The 23,166-nt window shown below is 35.5% G+C and overlaps 1 protein-coding gene across 1 annotated transcript in view; it reads left to right on the forward strand.

The window, feature by feature from the left end:
* The window catches only part of SWI2 (switch 2), a 33,893-nt gene extending 12,663 nt beyond the window's left edge, over window positions 1-21,230 (forward strand). Inside the window, exons 3-8 of the mRNA XM_089830232.1 lie at window positions 6,048-6,993; window positions 7,082-7,329; window positions 10,801-10,927; window positions 11,077-11,352; window positions 11,528-11,864; window positions 20,151-21,230. Coding sequence (XP_089686358.1) covers window positions 6,048-6,993; window positions 7,082-7,329; window positions 10,801-10,927; window positions 11,077-11,352; window positions 11,528-11,864; window positions 20,151-20,563 — 2,347 coding nt within the window. The 3' untranslated portion in view covers window positions 20,564-21,230. The remainder of the gene's footprint in view (window positions 1-6,047; window positions 6,994-7,081; window positions 7,330-10,800; window positions 10,928-11,076; window positions 11,353-11,527; window positions 11,865-20,150) is intronic.
* Window positions 21,231-23,166: the final 1,936 nt, after the last annotated feature.

Below are 23,166 nucleotides of genomic sequence, written 5' to 3' on the forward strand. Positions count from 1 at the left end.
CAAACTGTATATTCATTGTGGCACTACTCTAGTGCAACTTAGTGGGAAACTATTTGCAATTATAACACTGAATCCTGGAAACTCCTCAGGCTGTAGTCCATATTTAATCACCAGTATCCCCTTCAATAAAATTATGTGTGGCTTCACTGTCCACTAAATGTACCATCCATTGCCCCTTAAGGACACCTTTCAGTTGGAAAGTACGACAATGGAGCCCTCCAGGTAAAGTGGCAATGTGCGCAATCTGTCTGATTGTAGTTTCCTCCAATTCAATCTGTTGGGGCTGATTCTCTTGAGCGACATCCTCATCAGTACTAGCCTGTCGCTCATCTTGATCCTTACCATTAGAATGAATCTCAATTAAATACCTTGCCTATTCCAAGGCAACAATGACCCAACTTCCATGACTCCTTGCAAGATAAGCAAATTTTTCTCCTTCTCAGTTCATTACTTGACTCTTGATCAATCTTAGGAGGAATATTCTTTTGCTTTTATTTTTTTCTTTTTTCAGATTTCCAAGGGACGAAACCTTTCCTTAGTGGCTGATTGGAAGGTGTGACCTCCAAGTCAAGGGCCAACCCAATAGCATCATCTAATGAATTAGGCCTATGAGCCATAACCAACCTTTTTAGTTTGTCTCTTAAGCCTTCTAAAAAAAGCCTTGCGACTCTTTAGTGACATATCAAGAAACATCACGTATTTTTTTTGGAACTCATTGATGTAATCTTTCACATGTCCTACCCACTTCAGTTGGGTCAATTCCCTGCAGTAGACTTTCATATCTTTTATGTCAGAACAAATAATCAGCCTTTTCACAAATTCTTCGTAGGAATGTAAAATGGTATGATCTCGGGAAATATGACCATGATGTCACCAGTCATATGCCATTCCCCTCTAGGTGTATGGTACAAAACTGTATTTCCTTTCCCTCTTTTACGGACTTGAGTCCTAAGAGTGTGTCTAACTTATGAACCTCTGACCTTGCTGTTATCTATCTGGTTCCATTAAAGGTTGGTATATAAATTTTATTAAAGGCATCCTTGTATTCTGCAGGATGAGTGCCTCGCCTAACTTGCACTCTAGGTCTCCTGTCTTTCCTTTCCAGATGGTTTCTATCTTGACCTTATGCTGGTTCATGAACTGGTTTAAGTTAATTAACTGCTTTACATTAGCTGGAAGGTGCATGTATTCAGCATGGGCTTCCATAATATCATTTGTGATGTGTGTCTCTGCTTCCTTTTCCTCTGTAATTGTTTCTCTTTCAATTTGACAAGATAAAAAAGTGGGATGTAATATTCAATTAGACCTTGTATCAACCATCCTCACAACATTATTAGTTGCTCTGTCTTGGTTACCATGCCTGGCTTCACTTTTGCTGTGTTCACTACTAGACCTTCTTGACCTTGCATGATCAATTCTCAATTGATCAATAGCTGTGATCATACGATCTTCAAATTGTCGTAGCATTTATTGCTGCTGTTGGGCAAAGACTGGAAAGAAATCATGGAGTTGATTATTCATATCCGTAGGTTGGCTTTCTGCTCTTCATTCTCACATGTCTCTTCAACTGGGCTGCTTCCAACTCCTTTCACTGGCTGTCCAGAACCAGTTCTTGTTAGTTGTGTTATACCTGCGCAGTTCAATCCATCTAGAGTGCATAGAACCACTTTAACTGACATGCATTTGATTAGGAGCAACATGCAATCATAATTTCTGACATGCAATGACTCAGATTGTTCCCAATCTGACATGCACAAGAAATACCACACAGGTTGGTAAGAAAGGTGGCTTTGATACCACTGTATTGATCTTTTCCCGTTTCAAGAAGCTTTTCTAAGTTCTCTCAAGCAATCATTGAGTATAAATGTTATTATTCAACTGCATGCAATGACCAATATGAATTTGAAATGAAATTGCCAATATTTTCAAATTGAAAGCTTGGTAAACTATAAATTGATTTCAGCAAATAAACAATAGGACTTTATTACAAACTTGATAGTTGCTATCATTGATTTTTCTCCAAACTATGCAGAATTTCAGACCTTATGAGCCAGTCACAATTTCTCTTTCATGTGCCAAATTCCTGCTAAACAAAAATCACAGCCTTCTGGAGTCTTTGGGCGGTCTGATCTCTGCTGAAATGAACAGAGGAGAATCTGTATATGTAAAGATAAATAAACGATTCCAAATTGCAGACTGAATTGCCTTTGCTGTAGAGTGATGATTAGAGAGTTGCTGAGAGCCTAGGGTTGCATCCAAGCTCTGGATTTTCCTGGGGTTTCATCCTGAAAAAGCACTTAGTTGATTCTTGCAAAGAAGAAAACAAAAACAACAAGATGCATAATAATCTCCATTCTCATCGGCCCCTCTTCATAAAAGACTCTCAATCCAAAAAGCTGTGATCTCCTCATCCAATCCATGATTTTAGGCAACTTGACTTAGGCATTAATATTAATACTAATTATTAGAGAAGCCACCATGAAGATATCGCCTAGTAATAGGTTCCCTATTTAGTTCATAGCAAATAATTAAATGTATTGCAAATAAACTTTAGCTTGTTGGGCTAATATTTAATTATTTACTCATTCCCTTATTATGCAATTAATTTTCTCGCCTCAGGGAATGTGAAAGGTTAGATATTTCCTCTCTGCTAACCATTGCTTGGATGGCAACATTACACACTCATGATAACCCTTTTTGTAGCATACTCCAAACTTTTTTATTATCTATTGAATGGAATGGTGGATAATGGCTAATGAAGTCCAGGCTTTGGTAAAGCTTTCTTGGGAGAACACTTCTTCTGCCCAACATGTTGAATGTAAAGTGTGCTTTGATGCCTTTTGACTTGAATTTCCATCTTTAATTTTTTAACAGCAAGTTGAATAATTCTAGGGATATATCTCTGAGCTCTGAATCAGATCATCTGCATTTATCATTTATAATTTATTCATTGCCTTCATAATCCTCCATTCTTCTCAGCAAGCTTGAGTGCAGTTTTTTGAGAAACTGGAATCGTAACATATAGATGTCATCAGCTCAAACTTATCATTATGGTTTTTGTTTATCTAAAGATGATTATTGTTTAAAAACTTGCCGAGGAATACATTCCATTTCATGTTTTGATTCTAGGCCATGTGCTGCTTACTGGAGTTTACAAGCAAATATATGAAGGGAAGAGAGACTGAAAATCTCTGGAAGAGAGTTTACCATGCGGGGATTTGAACCTTGGCTCCACCAGGAACAGTGCAACCAAGTCACCACTACACCACAAGGTGATCCCCATCAATATATATATCTTAATTAGAAAGCATTCTCAGCTATAAGAACAGGTTTCAGGATATTACAAAGTTATATAAGTCTGTTCCAGGTATATGCACAGACTAGAGACTATTGCTAAATAGTTAACACTAACTAATGGATACAGTAGGATATGAATGGTTAAGATTTATTATTATTTTATTTAAGGACAGAAGTCAGGGATGCCTTTAGCTCCGTTTAAATTCCAACCAATCGGTTATTCTCAAAACAGGATGGGCATCACTATACCTGAGCGTCTTGGGGGTATCGTACCAAGAAAGTCTTAAGGGATTGGATCTGTAAACTTTGAGGAAAAGCCTTTTGAGGATTGGTGTCTAAGCAACCTGATTACATCCAAAGGGTCCTTCCTAAACCAAAATAATAATAAGGTTAACATAATCATGGATGATAAGATCTCTATTCTGTTAATAAACATATAAATAGTTTACTTGCTCACATAAATAAAATGCATTCTATTCAAATTTGGATGAATCAATGATTAACTGCTCTAAACTTACCAGGGGACGTTGCACATCCTTCCAATGAATAGTAATTATCAATCTAACACAAGTATAGCTATGAATCTAGTAATAATAATATAATGATTACTATGTATCAACATATAATGGTAAGCTGATCTGCAAGCCATATTCATGCAAAGGATGAGAAGATAAAAGGCACAAAAAAAAAATCTGTTATCATGCTTCTATTCATCTGCCCTTTAAGTTGCTGCAGTCATCCTCAATCATCTCCCAAAAATGCTTGAAACCAAATTTACTTTTTAATGTTTGGTTGGAAAAAAAATTCCCAAGTTTGGCAAGTTTTTGACAGGTTCTCATGCAAAAATGCTGAGTTTTTGACAACTTTTCATGCATAGATTGCGGGAAGTTTTTTAAAGGCCAAGTGATGAGTTATTTGACGAGCTACTAGTGACCAATTGTGGCTTGCAAATACTCACTGAGTTTTGCAACTATTGATGTCTCAGTTTTGAACTTTGAATCAGAATGTATTATCATAATTCTGCCCTATTGCTTTGGTAGTGAAAACTATGCAAAGAAATACAATGTTGGCCTTGTTGACATTCAAATAATGTGTTTATCGTCTCACATCCTTTGTAGTACTTACTGGCCACTGAAATTTTATGTTAAAAAACATGTTTCAGCTTAAAAGTATGATCTAAGCGATCCCCTTTGGAAACATTTAAATAAAACAAATATGAAGCAGTCATTAGCATTTCTCTCTTGTCTCGTTTACACTGCCTCTGATTGTCTTGGCTAGAAGTCTATGTTGTTTAGACATTCACATTATGTTGTTATTTTTCTTCATGCAACTTAATATTCCCTTGTTTGATTTGCTTGTAAGTTGTAAACAAAATCTGACTATCCTTGAGATTAGAGTATTGAGTCTATCAATAATGCAATTTTAATGATAAGTGCACAATCTCTATAAAAAGGAGGCAGAAACTAGTAGATGTCAAAACCTAATTAATGGTAGTAAATTATAATCATGGCAGTGTTCTCCTGTGTTCTTTTGCTGGGTAAATCTTGAGTGAGTTTGTAGGTTCCCTTCAATATGATGTGAGGTATTGTTATTCGAGATTCTTAAAACTTACAAACTTGGGCCATGTTCAATTACACCCCTTAATTGAGAACTTAGGCTACTAACTTTTTCACTATCTCTATATCATTGATCAATGATAAAATCTCATGCTATCGGTATCCAAGATTCAAATGTGATTATTAGAAATTTAAAACCTCTCCCAAAGTTTGAACTACAATAGGGAAGAAGATGTAAAACATTGTAATATGCAATTTACGAACTACGCTGAATCATGATGATGCTCAAGGGCAATGATCATAAATTCATTTTCAGTTGTCAGCTTACTATAATATTAAGATCCTACACGAGGATGCAATTTCGTACTCAATTTGTAATCAAACCAATTAAATTAAATAGAAACACTCATTGGATAAGCGATTTTTTAAAATGCTGAGTTTTTGCCGAGTCTGAGTATTCCAACTATGCTACAACACAACCATGCCACACACTGCTGGAGTTATGGGCTGGCTTATTGTAGTAGTAGGATTTAATCACTGGTTACATTCCCATATGTGTCCTCCAATAGTAGCATTGCAACTCTTTGGACCATTGCAGTAAAGTTGTAAACCCTTGTTGCAGTAAGTTGAAGTAGATAAAAAGAAAGCAAATAATAGTATTAAAGGAGTGTCAAACTACTAGTAAGATGTCTGTTGCCAAGATGGGAGAAGTTTTTGTAAAGTGAACTAAGCCCATGTTAGCATTTCCAACTCCTCCATTAGTTCAATTTTAGTTTCAGATAAACTCATGTTTGCTATTGCTGATATAGTTTACTTTTTGTGAGTGCATCTATCCCAGAGACCCGATGCAGTTAGAGCATTGATGTATTTGAAAGATATCAATCTGCTGACTTCGAAACAGTCACATTTCATTTGTATTCTGGTTGATGTTTGATTATTTAACACTATAGAGAATTCTTTATATGTATTTATTTTCTATAATATTCTGTATTATAGTCTTAGCTTGTCAAAGCTCTATGTTTTTTATAGCAACTATTCATGTCCATGTCAATTTACCAAACCCAGAGAGAAGAGCATTACATGCAGTTTGCATTGTCTTGTGCCCAGGGTATTAATTTTGGATTATTACTTTTTTCTTCTACCAAATATTATGGCATATGACAATCTTATGATATATTTGTGTAAATTTGATAGGGGACTCGGAAAGACTATACAAACAATTGCATTCCTTGCTGCTGTTCTGCGGAAGGAACCAGAATCTGATGATTTTATTGGTGGTGGCTCTGATGGGAAGAAGAACCAGAAGCTCATCGAAAATAAAAAATTAGTATTGATTATTTGTCCCACATCTGTCATTCGTAATTGGGAAAATGAGTTTCATGAATGGGGAACATTCAATATTGCTATATATCATGGTCCAAATAGAGACCTTGTTCTAGGAAAATTAGAAATCACTGGCACTGAGATAGTCCTAACAAGTTTTGATACATTCCGTATTCACGGTGACAGCCTGTGTGAAGTGCAGTGGGAAGTTGTGATTGTTGATGAGGCTCATCGTTTGAAGAATGAAAAATCTCAGCTCTACAAGGCCTGTAAAAGAGTACAAACTAAGAAATGCTATGGGCTTACGGGGACAATTATGCAAAACAAGATTATGGACTTATTCAATGTTTTTGATTGGACTACTCCTGGATGCTTGGGCTCTCGTGAACACTTTCGGGAATTCTATGATGAGCCTCTCAAACAAGGACAACGCATAAGTGCATCTGAACGATTTATACAAATTGCGGAGGAGCGTAAACAACATCTGCTACATGTTCTACAGAAATACCTGTTGAGAAGGACAAAGGGAGAAACAATTGGGCATCTTATGAGGGGAAAGGAAGATAATGTTGTTTTTTGTGCTATGAGTCCCTTGCAAAGGCGTGTTTACAAGAGACTGTTGGAGAGTCCAGATTTTCAGAGTCTTATCTCAAAGGACTTACCTTGCAGCTGTGGAAACCGTCTGACTCGAGTTGAATGTTGTCATAAGACAGTTCCTGATGGGATAATCTGGTCTTATCTTCATCGAAATAATCCAGATGGCTGTGATTCATGTCCTTTCTGCCTTGTACTTCCTTGTCTGGTAAAACTGCAGCAGGTACAGCTGAGATTTGCCTTCTAAAATTCTATTCTTGCACTGGCATCAAAGTACTTGAAAAATTATTCTACACGGATTTGCTTTGCAGGTCAGTAACCATTTGGAGTTAATCAAACCAAACCCCAAGGATGATCCAGAAAAACAGAAAAAGGACGAAGCATTAGCGGTGGCTGTTTTTGATAAGGATGCTGAATTGATTGGTGGCATTGCTCCAGATGAGAGTTTCATGGGACTTAGTGATGCACAGCATTGTGGAAAAATGCGGGCTTTAGAAAAGTTAATGACATCTTGGATTCTGCAGGGTGATAAAGTGCTGCTTTTTAGTTACTCTGTCAGGTAATTGAGTTAGAGCTTGAGCTAACAGAATGGTTAATGCTTGCCATTTAATGTTAAGAGAGCAATTTCTTCTTGAGTGAATTTGAAATAATTTATTTGTTCTGATTGATCATTTTAAAAGTAATGGTATCATTGATAATTTGATAAACATTTTATTAGAAAATACAACTATTTATTTTAAACTTTTGTATATCTGTACATGATGTGTAGGCACACTTCAAGATAGATACTTTTATACTCTTACAATAAAGTATTTAAAAAGCACTTTCACATAATCATTTGTATCCAACTACTTAGGGAACATTATTTAAGCTGCTAATTTTCAGTTCTATTACCAACCTTGGTTGGCATTTGAACCTTGTTTTGAGGTGTTTCTGAAAACAAGGTTTTGTGCGATCCAGGTTGTGGTTCATCATGGAGACATTTTGATATGTGCAGTCCCAACAAAACCCTCTTTAATATATGGGTTGGGTGCAGGGTGGTTAATGAGAGTCAGAGGTGTACACTGGGAAATGGTGAGTATTTTTGCCATTTTTCCTATATCACATTGATTACATATCATCTTCAGATAGGTTATTTGTTCTATGGCTCTTCTAATGTGTCAGTGCTTTTACTATTCTCTTTTGTCACGAATCTTGATGGCTCAATTGAGGGTCAAATAGACAATCATCAAGCGCTCAACTGGTTTAGATTGCATATACACAATTATAATATTGAAGTAAAATTTCACATTAAAAAAGTTAATATTGAATTTTCTTATAGATTTTTCATTTTGGTGAAATGTAGACACCTCTAACTGGTTAAGAGAAAATGCACCCAACTCCAAAATTCAGTAATAACTCAAAACTTTTTCACATCAACAAATTTGGAAGAAAGAGATATACTCCGGTTGTTTAGACACTCTTGATACCTAGGTTGACTTTTAGACATTTCTTTATCAGACACTCTTGCAAGTAGCAGTCATTTCCTTGCAATCTTGTCAAACTTTGCCAACTTCTCTCTTTTAAAACTGATGAACATTTTCTCAAAGATCCAAAGGTCTCTAACTTTAACAGATGATTTCTCTGCTAGATTCCTGTCTGTTATAGGAGAGGAGAATGTCTTGAGATGATGAAGAGATTTATTTTCTAGCTGTTCCAATGTGTTGGTGCCTACTTATCTAGCGATTCTAGTCAATTTATGAATGAAGACCAACATGATCCAAATGGATAAAATAAGTCTTTATATTTGTTATGTCATTTTTATTTGGCACACATACAAGGTTGATGATGACACATGCCTCTTAAACTTGATATTTAAACTTTGGGTCTTCTCTGTAGAATTGGAGATGGTGGGAGAAGGCATGGTGCTCTTGTAGCCCTGGGCTCTAATCCGGTAGTCATGGAAGAAGCTATGATTGCAGCTCCCTCTACATCAGTTATTCTTGGCCTAGAAAATAAGGCTAGGTATTGGTTGGAGAAACTATTCTGTAAAAGAAAATGACTTGCCAAATGAGCTCAGTAAAATTATACTTTTCTTATAAATATAATAATATCCCAGTAATGCATTGTCTGGTTTTGCTATCCTTGCCACTGACTGTGAAATCACTTATATGTGAACTTACAGAGTTTAAATCAGTGTTTCCAGTTTGGTCCTTGGAGGCCCTGGGTCCGGGTATGATTTGAACAGGGTACCAGTTCTGAATTGATTTGCCCAGAGATTTATCCAGGTTTCTCTTTTCTACCTACATGTTTGTCCTGGACAATTCCTGGTGAATTGTGGACGAATTTAAGTAAACTGGCACTAGTTTTAAAATCTGAGGCAGGCTGGTGAGTGTTTAATTTATTTTTGGGCTTTGTCCTTGACTCACTAGGTTGCTAGTTTGTGTGCATCTAAGTTCAAATTGAATCAATACTCCTTCCACATACACGCAGAATTTTTTTTGTGGGTACTTAGCAGATTTTTAGTTAATGGATTTTTCATTGCTATTGTTAAGAGTAAGATGATTAATTTTGTAATTCTATTTAAGCATACCATGAAGAGCCTTACCAAACTATTTCAAAATAGGTGTTATGAACTCCTTTTGGGCAAATAGGCATGTACTATGAACCAGTATTTACCAGTTTGGGTGTGGGTGTTAGAGTTAAGTACGGGGATTTCAGCAAAAAAATTGGGGTTGGGTTTGTCCATACAAAAAACTGTTAACATATAAAAATAAACAAAATCACCATAAGACTTAACTACTTCTTCAATGCTAATTAGTCAGACTTGAATGTCTTGAAAAACTGTCATTGTTCAATATTAAAATAGTAGTGAATATGGGTCTTCAAAAGATCCTCATCGTCATTGAAATTAGATGTAGGCAGATTATAAGAATCACAGGAAGTTTCACTAAAAGTATGCTTGCTATCAACATTAACCTTCTTTCAGAAGGCACGAGAAATAAAATAGTAATATCATGTAAGATTGGGCTGAATTGGCTCCCCTCTCAAAAAGGCATGTCAAAAATGCCAAAAATTCTATTGTGACTTTTTCAGGAATTGCCTGGCACAGTTGATTGGTAAACAAGGAGAGGTGTTCAAGAGGGACCTGGGTTGGCTTCACCCTCAAAAAAGGCAGGTCAGAAATGTTGAATGTTCTGCTGCTATTGTACGGGATCGCTTGGCACAGGTTTCTGTACAAACCTCAAGCCTTGATGATTCTTCTCTCCCTGCTCTTCGATTTTATCTTAGGAAGAAGGAATTATCTTATATTCTTAGCAATTCCTTCGAGTCTCTGGATTTATATTTGCTGGTGTATCATCTATTATGCCAGATATATTAGAAATTATTCGAGACATGTTTCTGTATACAGTAAGTAGGTCCACCTATATGTTTTAGGTGATCCTCTATCTTCCAGCAGTATTTAATGAAGACTTGTTCAGGAATGCTCAATTTCTTTTACCATGATTTTCCCCAATCTGAATCCTCTCTTTTATTTGTACCTAATATTTTAACTCTACGTTTTTGGAAACAAAAGAAAGCAGCTGAAATTTCCTTTTTGCATGATAAAACGCTTTCTCTTTGAATGCTGTGAATGTTTGAATCTCTTTTAAATGCAATTCATAAAGTGCTTTTGTAAATAACATAATTTGTAGTCTCTCAAAGACAAAACCTTCAAATTGAATATCATTCATTGGTATCTTAATATTCTAGCCTACTCTGAAATACAGGTATGGTAGAATGATTGGATACTTAACAAAATGCCTGGAAAGCACAGTTCTCTAAATTTATTAATTAAGCTGCATCTTAAGAAAAACATTTTATTTTTGCTGTTGTCTTCCCATCGGCATACATTTTCATCATCTCGTTCTCTGCCTTTATGTACACAAGCATCTTTGACTGAATTATCAGCATTTTAAGTTTCGAATCTGTTGAATTCAGTCTGAAGAGTATGGACTATTAAAAGTACTTTCTTTTGGGTTGTATCACTGACATGATTTTCACCATGCAGGATGTTAGATATCCTGGAGAAGTTTCTAATTCGTAAAAGATATTGTTTTTCTCGCCTTGATGGTTCAACTCCCATGAGTACTCGGCAGTCTCTTGTTGACAGTTTTAACAACAGTCCAAGCAAGCAGGTGACTCTCTTGGTTATTTTTTTGTCTCAAGTATTGTGCACATATAAGGATCTCAAGACGGTGACTCTTAAAGTTATATTTTTCTCACAAGTATGGTGCACATGTAAGGGACTTAAGATTCTTAATTGGTCATATTTTCCTGTTCCCAGATTTTCCTTATATCCACTCGAGCTGGTGGGCTAGGATTAAATCTTGTTAGTGCAAATCGAGTGGTTATATTTGATCCAAACTGGAACCCATCACAAGATTTGCAAGCACAAGATAGATCTTTCCGTTATGGGCAGAAAAAACATGTTACAGTATTTCGTTTCCTAGCTGCAGGTTCCCTAGAGGAGCTTGTATATACACGTCAGATATATAAACAACAACTTTTCAATATTGCTGTTTCAGGCAGTCTTGAAAAGCGCTACTTTGAGGGTGTCCAGGTATGTCTAGTTCTAAGATTGGGCTTCGTGGTGTCCTGTAGTATATTGCTAGAGATGATTCAAGATTCCTTGCATCAATTTTAATTTATATGCCTGATCACTTGCATATAATGTTTTCCTTTTTTAATTTCAAAGGCATGCATGTGTTTGAAGTTATTACAATTTGATATTTTAGGACTCGAAAGAGTACAAGGGAGAACTTTTTGGTATCAGTAATCTTTTCCGTGACCTGTCTGACAAGCACTTCACTAGTGAGATTGTTGAACAGCATGAGAAAAGATTGCAAGGCTTTGAGCATCACAATCATGTGGCAAAGGATCAACTAGCAGTCAGAGCAGTGGATCAAGAGATGGGTATTGTTGGGAATGTCAATAGCTTTGTTTCTGTTGAAAGTAAAGAAACAGGTACTTCAGTTTGTGGACAAAAAGAAGATAAAGAAAATAAAAAGATTATAGGGAAGGGTAGTCAATGCAAAAATTTACCAAATCTGGCAGACGTCCTAACAGATGCTGGTTAGTAAATCATCAACTTCTCCTATCTTCAGTTCTTGCAAGCATAATTGAATTCCTTATATTGGTTTCCATTGTACATAAGGACATAAATCAATAAGAGATATTTTTTTATATTCTGGAATTTTGGAAATAGATGGAAGAGAGCTGTAAAGACATTGAAAATATGTGCCTTAGATGTGATCGTTTTTAAAACTATGTAGTGTCTAATATTTTCATTCTAAAGGTAATGTGCATGTCATTATTTTGCTTGAAATGCCAATACTCAAACAGAATTCAGATTGTTTTCTATTGAATTATGTTGATGCCGTTTTTTTGTAGGACACAGGTTTCGGCCATATGAGAGGATGGCCCATGAGCTTCTACACTCTCTTCACTATAGCAAAACAAAAGGTCTTCTTGTGACTAAAAATTGCTAAAGCATATGATAAAATTGACTATAATTTTACACGGGGTGCTCAAATAGTTCAGTTTTGGGCTAGAGTTGGAGCAAGGGTAGGAGTTGCTACTTGTCTCATAAGTTCGTTGTATTGGTGAATGGATCCATGGATGATTTCTTTCACTCCTCTTGAAGTTTCCGCTAGGGAGATCCTTTATATCATTTTACCCTCATGTCCAAAATCCTTATAGAATGAAGAGAGTGTAGGAGCAAGTAATGTTCTCATTAATGACCATCCTCACAATGCATATGTTGAGTCCGAACATAACCTCCTTATTTGTTTGAATGAAATGAAAGATAAAAACTTTCAAATAGTAGGTAGTAGTATGGATATATTCATTGAGTTGTCATTTCCATCCCCAATCAACAAATGGGTTCATATTTATTTCTAATGAACCCATACAAATACTGAATTGCCTCTTTGGCACTATCAATAACTTCATAACCTTACAAAATTAGCAAATTGTAACATTATAAATAAATAAATAACATATCTGAAAAATTAACTTGGCAATGTCCTCCATACCCTTGGTAAATGTATAATAAAAATAGTCTTCTTGACCCTCTTGACTTTGGTCTTCATGTAGGAAGGACACTCCAACCACCTTTATCTCACAAAAACATGCTCAAGGTTGGGCAATGTGGCTGCAATACTTTGTAAGATAATAAATTTATGGAAAATATCATGAGCTCTATCTTGTTAGTGTTTTTTCTCATTGGATTCTGGACCCATTTGTAGTTGTATTTTGTGACATTCTTTAAATCTTCACCACATTTTTTATCCTAGTTGCTTTGTTTACCTTCTAAACGAGAAGGTCAAGGTATTGGGTGGCACAAGGGCTCCAAAACAGCATAGGGCGCCTCAGATCTAGAAGTCTACCAATTACCAAATATGAAGATGCATTGTCCGTCACTACGTACTATCTAGATAACATTTGCCATTGCCACCTCCATCACCACCTCATTCATCAAGTTGCATAAGTTCTTGACACTTTTTATTTCACTAGAGTCAACAATTGACTTCAAGAATATTAATCATTCTCTTAACGCTATAAGATTAATGTGTGTGCTCTTTTGACCATTCGTCCACCCATCATATAAAACACTACAACCCTGGTTTTTCCCAAATTATATTTTGTTCCTCTTCTAGCTACTTTGTGTTTTGGACCACATCCTACAGCAATGGGCCACTCAACTCATGATGGCTCAAGGCCTTGAATGCCTTAGTTGCTATGGTCAATGTATTGATTAATTACTTCCAATAAAGACTCGTGTCATATTTTGAAATGTTGTTTAACTACCAAAAATTGACACATGCAAGTTACTTGGCCTCATACTACAATTCTTTATTCCATATGATATCTTTCAGTCAACACTATGCACCGGGAGTGTTATGAGGACAGGATTGGAACTACACCTACTCACAGTGCCTAATCTTCGTATTCATGTTTAATGGAAAAGGAAGAATCCTTTGCATCTCTCTCTATGTAGAAATCATATGAAGGCTGTCATTGCCTCTATTTTTGCCTTTTCCCCTGCTTTCTTCTGGTCATATGTTGCAAGGGTAGCTGTCATCTTGTTCTCTACCTCTGTTGCAAGGGTAGCTATCATATGAATTGCTTGTGTGCATGCCTTAACCCCTGTTAGAAACCTTTTCTGCAAAGGGGAAGACCCAGTCATCAACTCTTTGAGAAAATCGTCTTAATATAAGGCTTCATGATTCTCTTTCTAATGCTGAAGGTCGATAGACAAAGCCATCATAATATTCTTTTGACCACCATTGAATCATCAAATCATGAAATTATATCATAGCCAATGGAAGGAATCATGTTGAAGTATTTGAATTATTTTGGTAAAATAGACAGTTGGAATTACAACTAATCACATGCAACTAAGGTAACAGCTATTAGGAGTTGTCAATAAACATAAACCAACCTGTAATGAAGGGATTTGATCTGTTATAAGACATATCTCTTGGCATTTAAAACATTTTAAATCTTTAATCTTTTCAGATGTTTAATGAAGATCATGCCCATCCTTGCAACATCATTGGAAGCGAAGAAAAATATATTAATAAGAACAGATTATAATAATAATAACTCAGATCGGCGATTCCTTGGTATTGGTATCACAATATATACATATACTTGAATTACATATGCATTTCAGAGATATAATATCAGTATGTGACTGCTTATATGTAGATATACATACAGACTTATATATACATCTGCGTACCCATGATCTAATATGCATTTCATTGCTGACTTGAATGTTGTAATATAGAATTTGTGTGAAATATCCTGTATGTTTTTCTGTGCTGCAACTAGCCATGGTAGGGGAAATGAGGGGATCACAGGTGGGAAATCAGTGATGAGGTCTACTTCTAAGCATGCCCCTCCATGTTATATGACTGAGGAGTTCAACAAATGGACTGCCTTTGGGCTTAGGAAGGAGGGAATCTCCAGGCATCCTGTAGCAAATGTTCCTCATGATCTCTATCATGGTGAACAAGTGCATATGGATATTCAATCATTGGAGGTAAGATTAAGTGACAAAGCTGAGGAAAACAGTGACAGGACACCACCCTAGAATGCCACCTCATGCTAGGGCCACATGAGGCTAAGAGGGATGATATATCCGCCCTTGGGCCTAGGATAGGGGGTCACTAGGGCACCTCATCAGGTCATTCTACCTTATTGCTTCTATGGTTGAGATGACTTAAAATTGACATAAGTTTATTTTTAACTGCAGAATGTCTAATTATGAATTATGAATATAAATGCTCTCTAGCTTGCAAGATCTCAACCAAAGCAAAATAATATCCCTGAAGCTTTCTTGATAAGCAATTGTAATCTAGGGCAAATTTTGTGTATTCAGAATTCTAATCTTGGTGAGGGATCCATAAAAGGTGATACTTGAGGTGATTTATGCCTCCTTAAATATTTTGATTGCAAAATTTGTGGGCAACCGTTCCTTGCTCTCCACCTATTGTTCCATCTTTCCAAGTAGAGTCCCTAGGCTTGCTGCAAGTTCTCCTTGTGGCTGGCATTTTCTTTCTAGGAGAATGTAAATAGACCTTAGCAAAAGGGAAAATTCAAATAACAGAAAACCAAATAAAAGCATAACAGCCCAGAACCAAATAAAAATTTAATACTAACAAACCCGAAGGAATTTTCAAGAATCCTGTATGGAAGACTACAAAACTATTTCTACCATGCAAAATTGATCACGATTCTGTTGTAACTGTCATATTTTCAGGCAATCTGGGCAGCACAATCCCTCCTTGGAAAATTATGTCTAACCATAATCTGTGATTCTAATGATTTTTGTATGAATGTTTTAACTGTGTTGTGCTCCTTCAAACTTTTGGATACATGCATATCACGTTCTTTGCATATGTCTGGCAGCCATTTCCTAACTGTTCGGAGCTCATGTATATTGACATGAGATTAATATTTTTTATTACCATTGCAATCTCAAGCACATTCATACATGCATTTAAACAATCTTCAATGCAACCCATTTTTTATGTTTTGATCTACAAGTGAAACAAGTAATTGTCGAAGTTTGGTGTGAATGTCAAAAAACAATATGCATTGTAAAAAAGCAACTAAATTATGTTTGTTGAAAGATTGTAATGCCACTGCCTGCAATCACAAATCTTGCTTTATCTGCAATTTGAACCATAAAAATCTTTAAAATCACAGATCATGATTGGAAATAATATTCCCAGAGGGATTGGCCTACCCAGGTTGCCTGGGAATGTGACAGTGACAGATACAACAGAATCATGGTCAATTTTGCACAGTAGAAATAGTCTGGTATTTTTCTGTAGTCAGGATTCATAATAATGTCTTTGGCTTTTTTTTTTATCCAATATAAGTGATTGAAATACAAATTGCGAGGGAGTGTTATCCACCCATTTTTTTGTTGGATACTTCTTCCTCAGCAAATGGTTAAGACTACTTTTCCTCTATATATTTTCTTTAGTCTTTTGCAAATGAAGTAAAAATGTGAGTATGCAGTTACAACAAAGTCTTTATATTGTAGGTTGGGAATATTTTGAAGCTACTGGTATTTTTATTATTTTCTGTTATTGAAGAGATCAAGCTCATGGATTAGAAATAATAATATTATTTTATTTATTTTTTATGGTTACCATGCATTTTTGTAATAATAATAATATATTGTTATTACGTTATCACTGTTAGGAGTATATTATCCCTAACAAATATATATATATATATATATATATATATATATAAAGAGTCTAATGTAAAACACACTGAGAAATCAAATCAAAACACAATAATACATGGTTTCTCAGTCCTGAGTTTGTGTGGCCTATAGCACTGTGGAGTGTTAGAAAATGCATGCGAAATACTTAAAAAACAACAGTTTAAATCACTTTATTTGACAGTACTCAGTGTTACAGACAATTGTGTTTTTACCATTGTTTTCCTTCAAAATTATGTTTTTTTGGCGAGTTTTTAAGAGAAAATTGCTGCAAATTTTTCATAATCTCTGAGCTGTGTTTATTCACGAGTGACTCGGCTATGGTTTTGATTCACTACTACTTGCGAGTTAGGCAAGTTTTTTGCTATTTTTTCATTATTCTATATTTTGGTGCATGTTCATTAGCACATCTAAAAACCATTTCAATCTTGTAATCCACTTTATTATTACACCTATCCGAGGTGGTTTTGAAGGTAAATTGTCTATAAAACTAAAGGAAATAATTTGGAGTAGATGCTTCTGACTTTGTTACATGCAAAATAGATTTTCATTTTTACAATTTTTATTGAATTCGAGTTGATGTTCTCTAGAATTGTTTCTAATTTTGCAGCTCTTGTTCTATCACCATTTTAGCAATACTGACACTTTGTATCCACTTTCTTTGGAGGCAGTCTCACCGTGCCAATTGAGTTTTACGATTTTACCTTTGAGAGCCAGTATCGAATCAGATTATCAATAACATATGCTTGAATTGAACCTATCTTTTACATAGGCTAAGATTGTGAAATTTTGAATTGGTCTGTTGTAACTGGAGAGAGGCCCTTTTCTTGGCCAAATTTGTTAAATGCTAGGTTGGCATGTAGTAAAACAGTATAATGGGTAGATGGTATAAATAGACCAGGCTTCAGTTCATAAACAAAATTTATATTCCATCATTAAAAAGATGCCAATGATGCAGTCATGGCACATCTTTTTTCTTTTTTGCCTCCTTGTTTTAATTTGACTGAAATATGAAAAGCTGTTCCAATGAAAGAATTTTAAAGCATCTCTTTTGGCCTTTGCCCTCATGTTTTAGTTTGGCTGAAACATTACAAGCATTGCAGTTAAGCCGAAAGAAATTATTGGGTCTGTATCCTCTTTTGAGATAGGTGCCTTTTTTGAGTTGGGCTCCTTGTTTATGTACATACTACCTTGAGGCATTAATTCCAGTCTGCACAGATTGCCTCATATTTGCAGCATTTGATGGTTTGCAACCTGGAAATACCTGGGCTGGAGGAATCTGTTTAGAATCTAGATATAAGTGCACATGATTTACTAGGGGTGCAAACACTTGTTTTTATTACACCCAGAATTAGTCTTATGAAGTCAAATTTGATTTCAGTTCAATTAATACATATTTATCTGCTAACTTCTAAATTGCTTTGCCAAATAAATTGTTAGCATACATATGCATTTACAGTCTTGTAAGTTCTGTGAAACAAATTACAGGATTTATTAGATCACTATCATATTATAAGGGATCCAATTGTATAGCTTGAAATAAAGGAAATCCAAAAAACCCTAGTTGTGATCTGCCTTTTACATGCACATGAGACATCCTGCCTTTGATTTATCCAGGCTAGGTGCAAAATGGCTGGATGGTCAGTTCCTTTCCTTGTTGGACATGGACTATCGTTCCTATCCTTTGTAACAACTGTTGGACGTTGGCTGTATTTGAGGGAAATGAAGCTAGAAATTTAGATAGATGAAGACAAATTTTCAACACCTAGAATTGTTTTTCCTTCAATCCTTGCTACATCTGAGCAGTGGTTAAAGATTCTAGTGGAGTAAGAAAAATTTTCAACACCAAAAATTTAATACTCTCTAATCCTAAATTTTTTTCTGAAAAGCTCTAAGACTGGCTTGCTCCAGGGTCCAGTGAATGCAGTTCTACCTGATGAAGTTGCTTTATGTTCAATGGATTTTGGTCACCTATATTCTCCTTTTAACTAATCCTGGACTCGAGCGTAAAACCTAGATGATGTATGTTTAGTTTCAAAAGTTCTTCCACATTTTTTTCCTGATAAGAATTCCATAATACTGATGATATGAAAAGGTTCTTAGAGAGAGGACTGTGATTATTGATGGATTGGTGCAAGCTCACTTTCTAGGACATATTTTCCCACTTTTGTTCTGTTAAGGATCACAGTCCCAGAAATCTTGTCTTATGTAATGGACACCCCTGGATGTCCCATAAAACTAAACCAATTTGCTGAAATGAATTTTGTCAAACTGTTTGCATGCAACCTCTTAAAACCCCTTATAACTCTGGAAATCAAACGTTTATTTGTTTGTTGTGTTTCGTGCATGGAATTGGTATCATACAACATAAACAAGAGAAACTACAACAATATGCAAAGTGGAAATGAACTGCTGCTAATAAAATGTTATTTTCAGAATTCATAAAACCAAATACATGGCAGATTTATCAACTCACTAATTACTTCAGCAATATTGTCATAATACTCCAGCCCATGCTTACGAACTTGCTGCTACAATACTTTGTCCTCCAATCAGTCCACTACCTTCATAATACCATTCCCTCCAAGCGGCATAAGCGTCGGACAAGTAGTGAAGAAGATATGAGCAAAATATCAAATCTGCCTGTAGCCGGAAATGCAACTAAACTGCCTGATACTAAAGCCAATAAGAAAGAATTCCAAAGGCCAAACCCCAAGAGAATGACGTCTAGAATGTTACAAGAGAGGATAGACGTCCTCAAATGCCAAGAACAAAGCTGCAATTCACACGCCAATTTCTTCTCATATTCAACCTGTCTAATGAAGCCACAAATGCTTCCTTTTATTCTATTCCCACGGGTCCCCTCAACTCATATGGGCAATGTGGGATAAAAGATGTGTAATATAAAACATATATTAAAATACCCCTTATGTCTCCCTTGGGTACACATCACCATAAAATATATATTAAAGTAACACTTTAATATTTTACAATTAAATTAGACGTTACTTTAATAAAACTTCAGGCATTAAAATGTATTAGCAATTGGACTCCGAATAATGCGAGTGATAGCTCATCGGAAAGCTCTCACCGAGGAGTATCGAGTCCAATCACCAAAATTGACCTGCACTGTGTCCTGCCGACTTACTAAAAATAGTAAGTATGCCTGAAACTAAGTAAATCAACTTCGTTTTGGCCCAAACTGGAAATGACTAGGCCAAAACACTCCAAGATCCCATTAAACCCTTCGTTAGCCCTCGGGACCATGTAGAACAAGGCTAACGCGCACACACTTGGTCAACTGTTAAAATGGGGACATTACATCTTATAATATATATATTCAACTCTGCTTTGAAATTCTTATAGTTATTAGTCAATAAACTGAAAGAGATGTTTACGTATGACAGAATGTGGCTAGAGTTGGATATTATGATTAAATGTTGAGGTAGATGTGTTAAAATTGATTTGTTCCTTTTCTTTCTTATTTTAGGTCTTTTCTGGACATAAAATCTGTGCAATTACTATTAGATTAAACTTTTACCTAGTTAGCATTCTTTTTTCAATTTTTGCAAAGAAGTTGAGTGATGTAGTTCTATATGAAACATATGCAGGTATCATTTATGCACATCGGAATGAAGAGGTTGTGAACTTAGGAGTCCATAATTTGGAGAATACAGTTGAAGACAAACATTTTAAGCAAGCTAACAAAGGGGAATATGTCTCTGAAAGAGGAAACCATTCTAGAATTTCTACTGAAAACATTGACCACAAGCCAACTCGGAGCAAGCGCCAGCCTGGCATGGCCAATCAGAAGAGAAAGATAAAGAAAAATCATACAGTCAATGGGAAAACTGGAGAAATATTAACAGAAAATACAGATAAGACAAAGCAATATAGGCTCATGGCTCAGTTTGTTAGCATGACCGAGCTTCAATTTAGTAAATGGTTACTATCAGCTTCACCACCTGAGAGGGACAAATTTCTTGCAGATTTCAAATTATGGATGCAAAGCAATAAGCCTTGAATTACAACTGCAAATTATTGAGGAAAAATATAAAAGCTGATCTTAGCTCCAACAAGTACTACAAGATGTCTGATAATTGGAAGGAATTCAAATAATTTAGGAAGTTTCTGTACTATTCTACACTGTGATTGGTGGTGCTGACAATCAAACAAGATGTATATTTGTTGTATCTATCCAACTTTTTAAGTTGAAGGTTGGGCAGAAATAGGGAAGGTTCTGTAGCTGCTTATAAAGATGTTTTCTCTCGAAGAACATCTCATGGCCAATGTTTTATGCTATTTATAATATACTTACAAAATGTCTAATCCATCTTCTGCCCAGTAGAGGTATACAATATTAGGCAGTGGCTATGCAGCCACGAAAATAGAAAGCATACCAAGGAGAGTATTTTACACTTGTTTTTTTCTTTAAAAAGTATCCCTTGTTATACTATCTATTTTTGTGGCTGCATAGCCACTACCTACAATATTACACTAGCATTTATATGGTTCTTACAAGGTTCATGCTGTCAATTGAGAGCAAGTTGACAATAAACTCCATCTTCTTGTAAAATTCACGTGTATGGGTCAGAGTCACAATCTGAACAAGAATTCAAGCTCCTCAAGGTAGCATGTCCTTCAGAACTTTAAACAACAAATTTAAGGGGAGGGTTTAATTTTCTTGCCAAGTGTCCTTTTTCGTACATGTGATTCTCACACCAATGAAATAATTGTTGCTGTTGATGTGCAGCTTGTATTATCTTACAGGCTTGACAACAGTTTTAGCTATCTTCTAACATCAATGTGTTAGTAGTTTTGTTAGTGTTGGTCTTCTTTTAAGTAGATTATTTGGAAGAAAAATATATGGATTTCAATAGATAAGCAGAGTTATATGAGGAAATAAATCAGCTGGAGAATGCTTCGCACCTTGAAAATATGCTATTTTAATTTTAGGACTGCTACATGGGAACCTCTTGGTACAAGTTTATACTTTCAAAACATAAATTTAGAAGGAAGGTCTATGTTAGACTTGAAGAAATGGAGAATGGAAAGCATGCAAGCTGTGCTAGGTGCTATGGTCCTGTTGTAAGTAGGTTTTTCTATGTGGATGGTTCCCTGCTATATTATATTTTATTTCCATAACACAATAAGGAAAACTTGATATATGTTTCAATTTCAAAAGATTTGATATGAATGATTATGTTTAAGGTTTGATGAAGTGGACCATGAAAGCATTAAGCTATCTCAGATACTTTCCTTTTGTAAGCCAGCTATAACTTAAATCATGATAATGTTTGGTAATTCTGAATGTCGAAAGGTATCATAAACATTGCAGGAGGTAGTTAAGGCCATTGCTTAGGCATCACTTTTAATTTTCTTGCATTTTTTGATCCCATTTTTATAGCCTTGGATTGCAGACCTCTTTTGAAGCATTTTTGTACCCAAGGTCTTAGTATTAGCACAATAGCTACATTTTTTTCACTCTTTGAACTTCTGAAGGGTTGTACGTAGCTATGGAATGTAGCTGAGACTGCAAACAAAAAAGACATTTGTTTAATCCGCAGATAAGATATTTATACATCTCCACAACGAATGCAAAACAATTATACAAATATAATCATACCTATCAAACAAAGAGACCTAAGGGAGGGGCATATCTAATATGCACTACATACAGATCATGATGTTTGTTCCCCAGTCAAAATCGAAAGGGTAAGATTGAATACAGGGCCTTCCAGATATCGGTATGATATGCAACTGACATGATTACTTCATTGCCTGATTTGTCGAGGTGGATTTACCTTCTTTATATGTACTCAAAATCTGTTCTAGAGTGGTAATTGAAAGTATTATATTGCATTATATATACTTTCTATGAGATTGTTGGCTTATATCATCCTAATGGGGGCCGAGCACAGATTGTTTTCTAAGTTATTTTAAAAGAAGTTAAAAACATGGATAAGCAAGGTTGGCCCAAAACTGTTGTTGAGGAGAGAAATTTTGGATGAAGCAGAACAACAAGTGGATGAGCAAGTGGGACATCAATGTACAATCATGCCCCAACACTAATGAGGGGATTAAAAAAATTTTGTCAGAAAAATCTAAGGCTCGTGGACAAAACAGGTTGGACAAAAAAAAAATATTATACAAAGAGTTCAATCCCTTTGGGAAGCATGATGAAAAAGACCATCAAAGAGTTGCAAGGGAAAGAATACGCTTCTAGCTATATGATTGAGATTGGTACGAGACACCTAGATGGGCAGTCCCTAAGGAAGAATGCAATGAAAGAAATTGTCTTTTTCACAATAAAGGGGTGGTTGATATTGAATGGCACTTCATCATTGCATGTGCAGCATATAAGGAGATTTGTATTCAATATAACGACAATTTGAAGATGAGTAGTATAAATGAAATATTTGAAGTGGCATATTTGTATCCAATACAAGGACAATTTGAAGGTGAGTGGTATAAATGAGCTATTTGAAGTGACAAGAACTTCACAAAACCAGATTCCTAATCAAAGATCTGCAACAGAAGAACATTGAAAGGATCTTAAAAATTGTTAGTGATGCTATTTTTGGTCCTATAGACTCCTGTTCTAGGGAGCATTAGTAAAACTTGTTT

Source organism: Cupressus sempervirens, chromosome 5 (genome assembly GCF_028749045.1).
Source record: "Cupressus sempervirens isolate cs-2001-9-10 chromosome 5, ASM2874904v1, whole genome shotgun sequence".
NCBI lineage: Eukaryota > Viridiplantae > Streptophyta > Pinopsida > Cupressales > Cupressaceae > Cupressus > Cupressus sempervirens.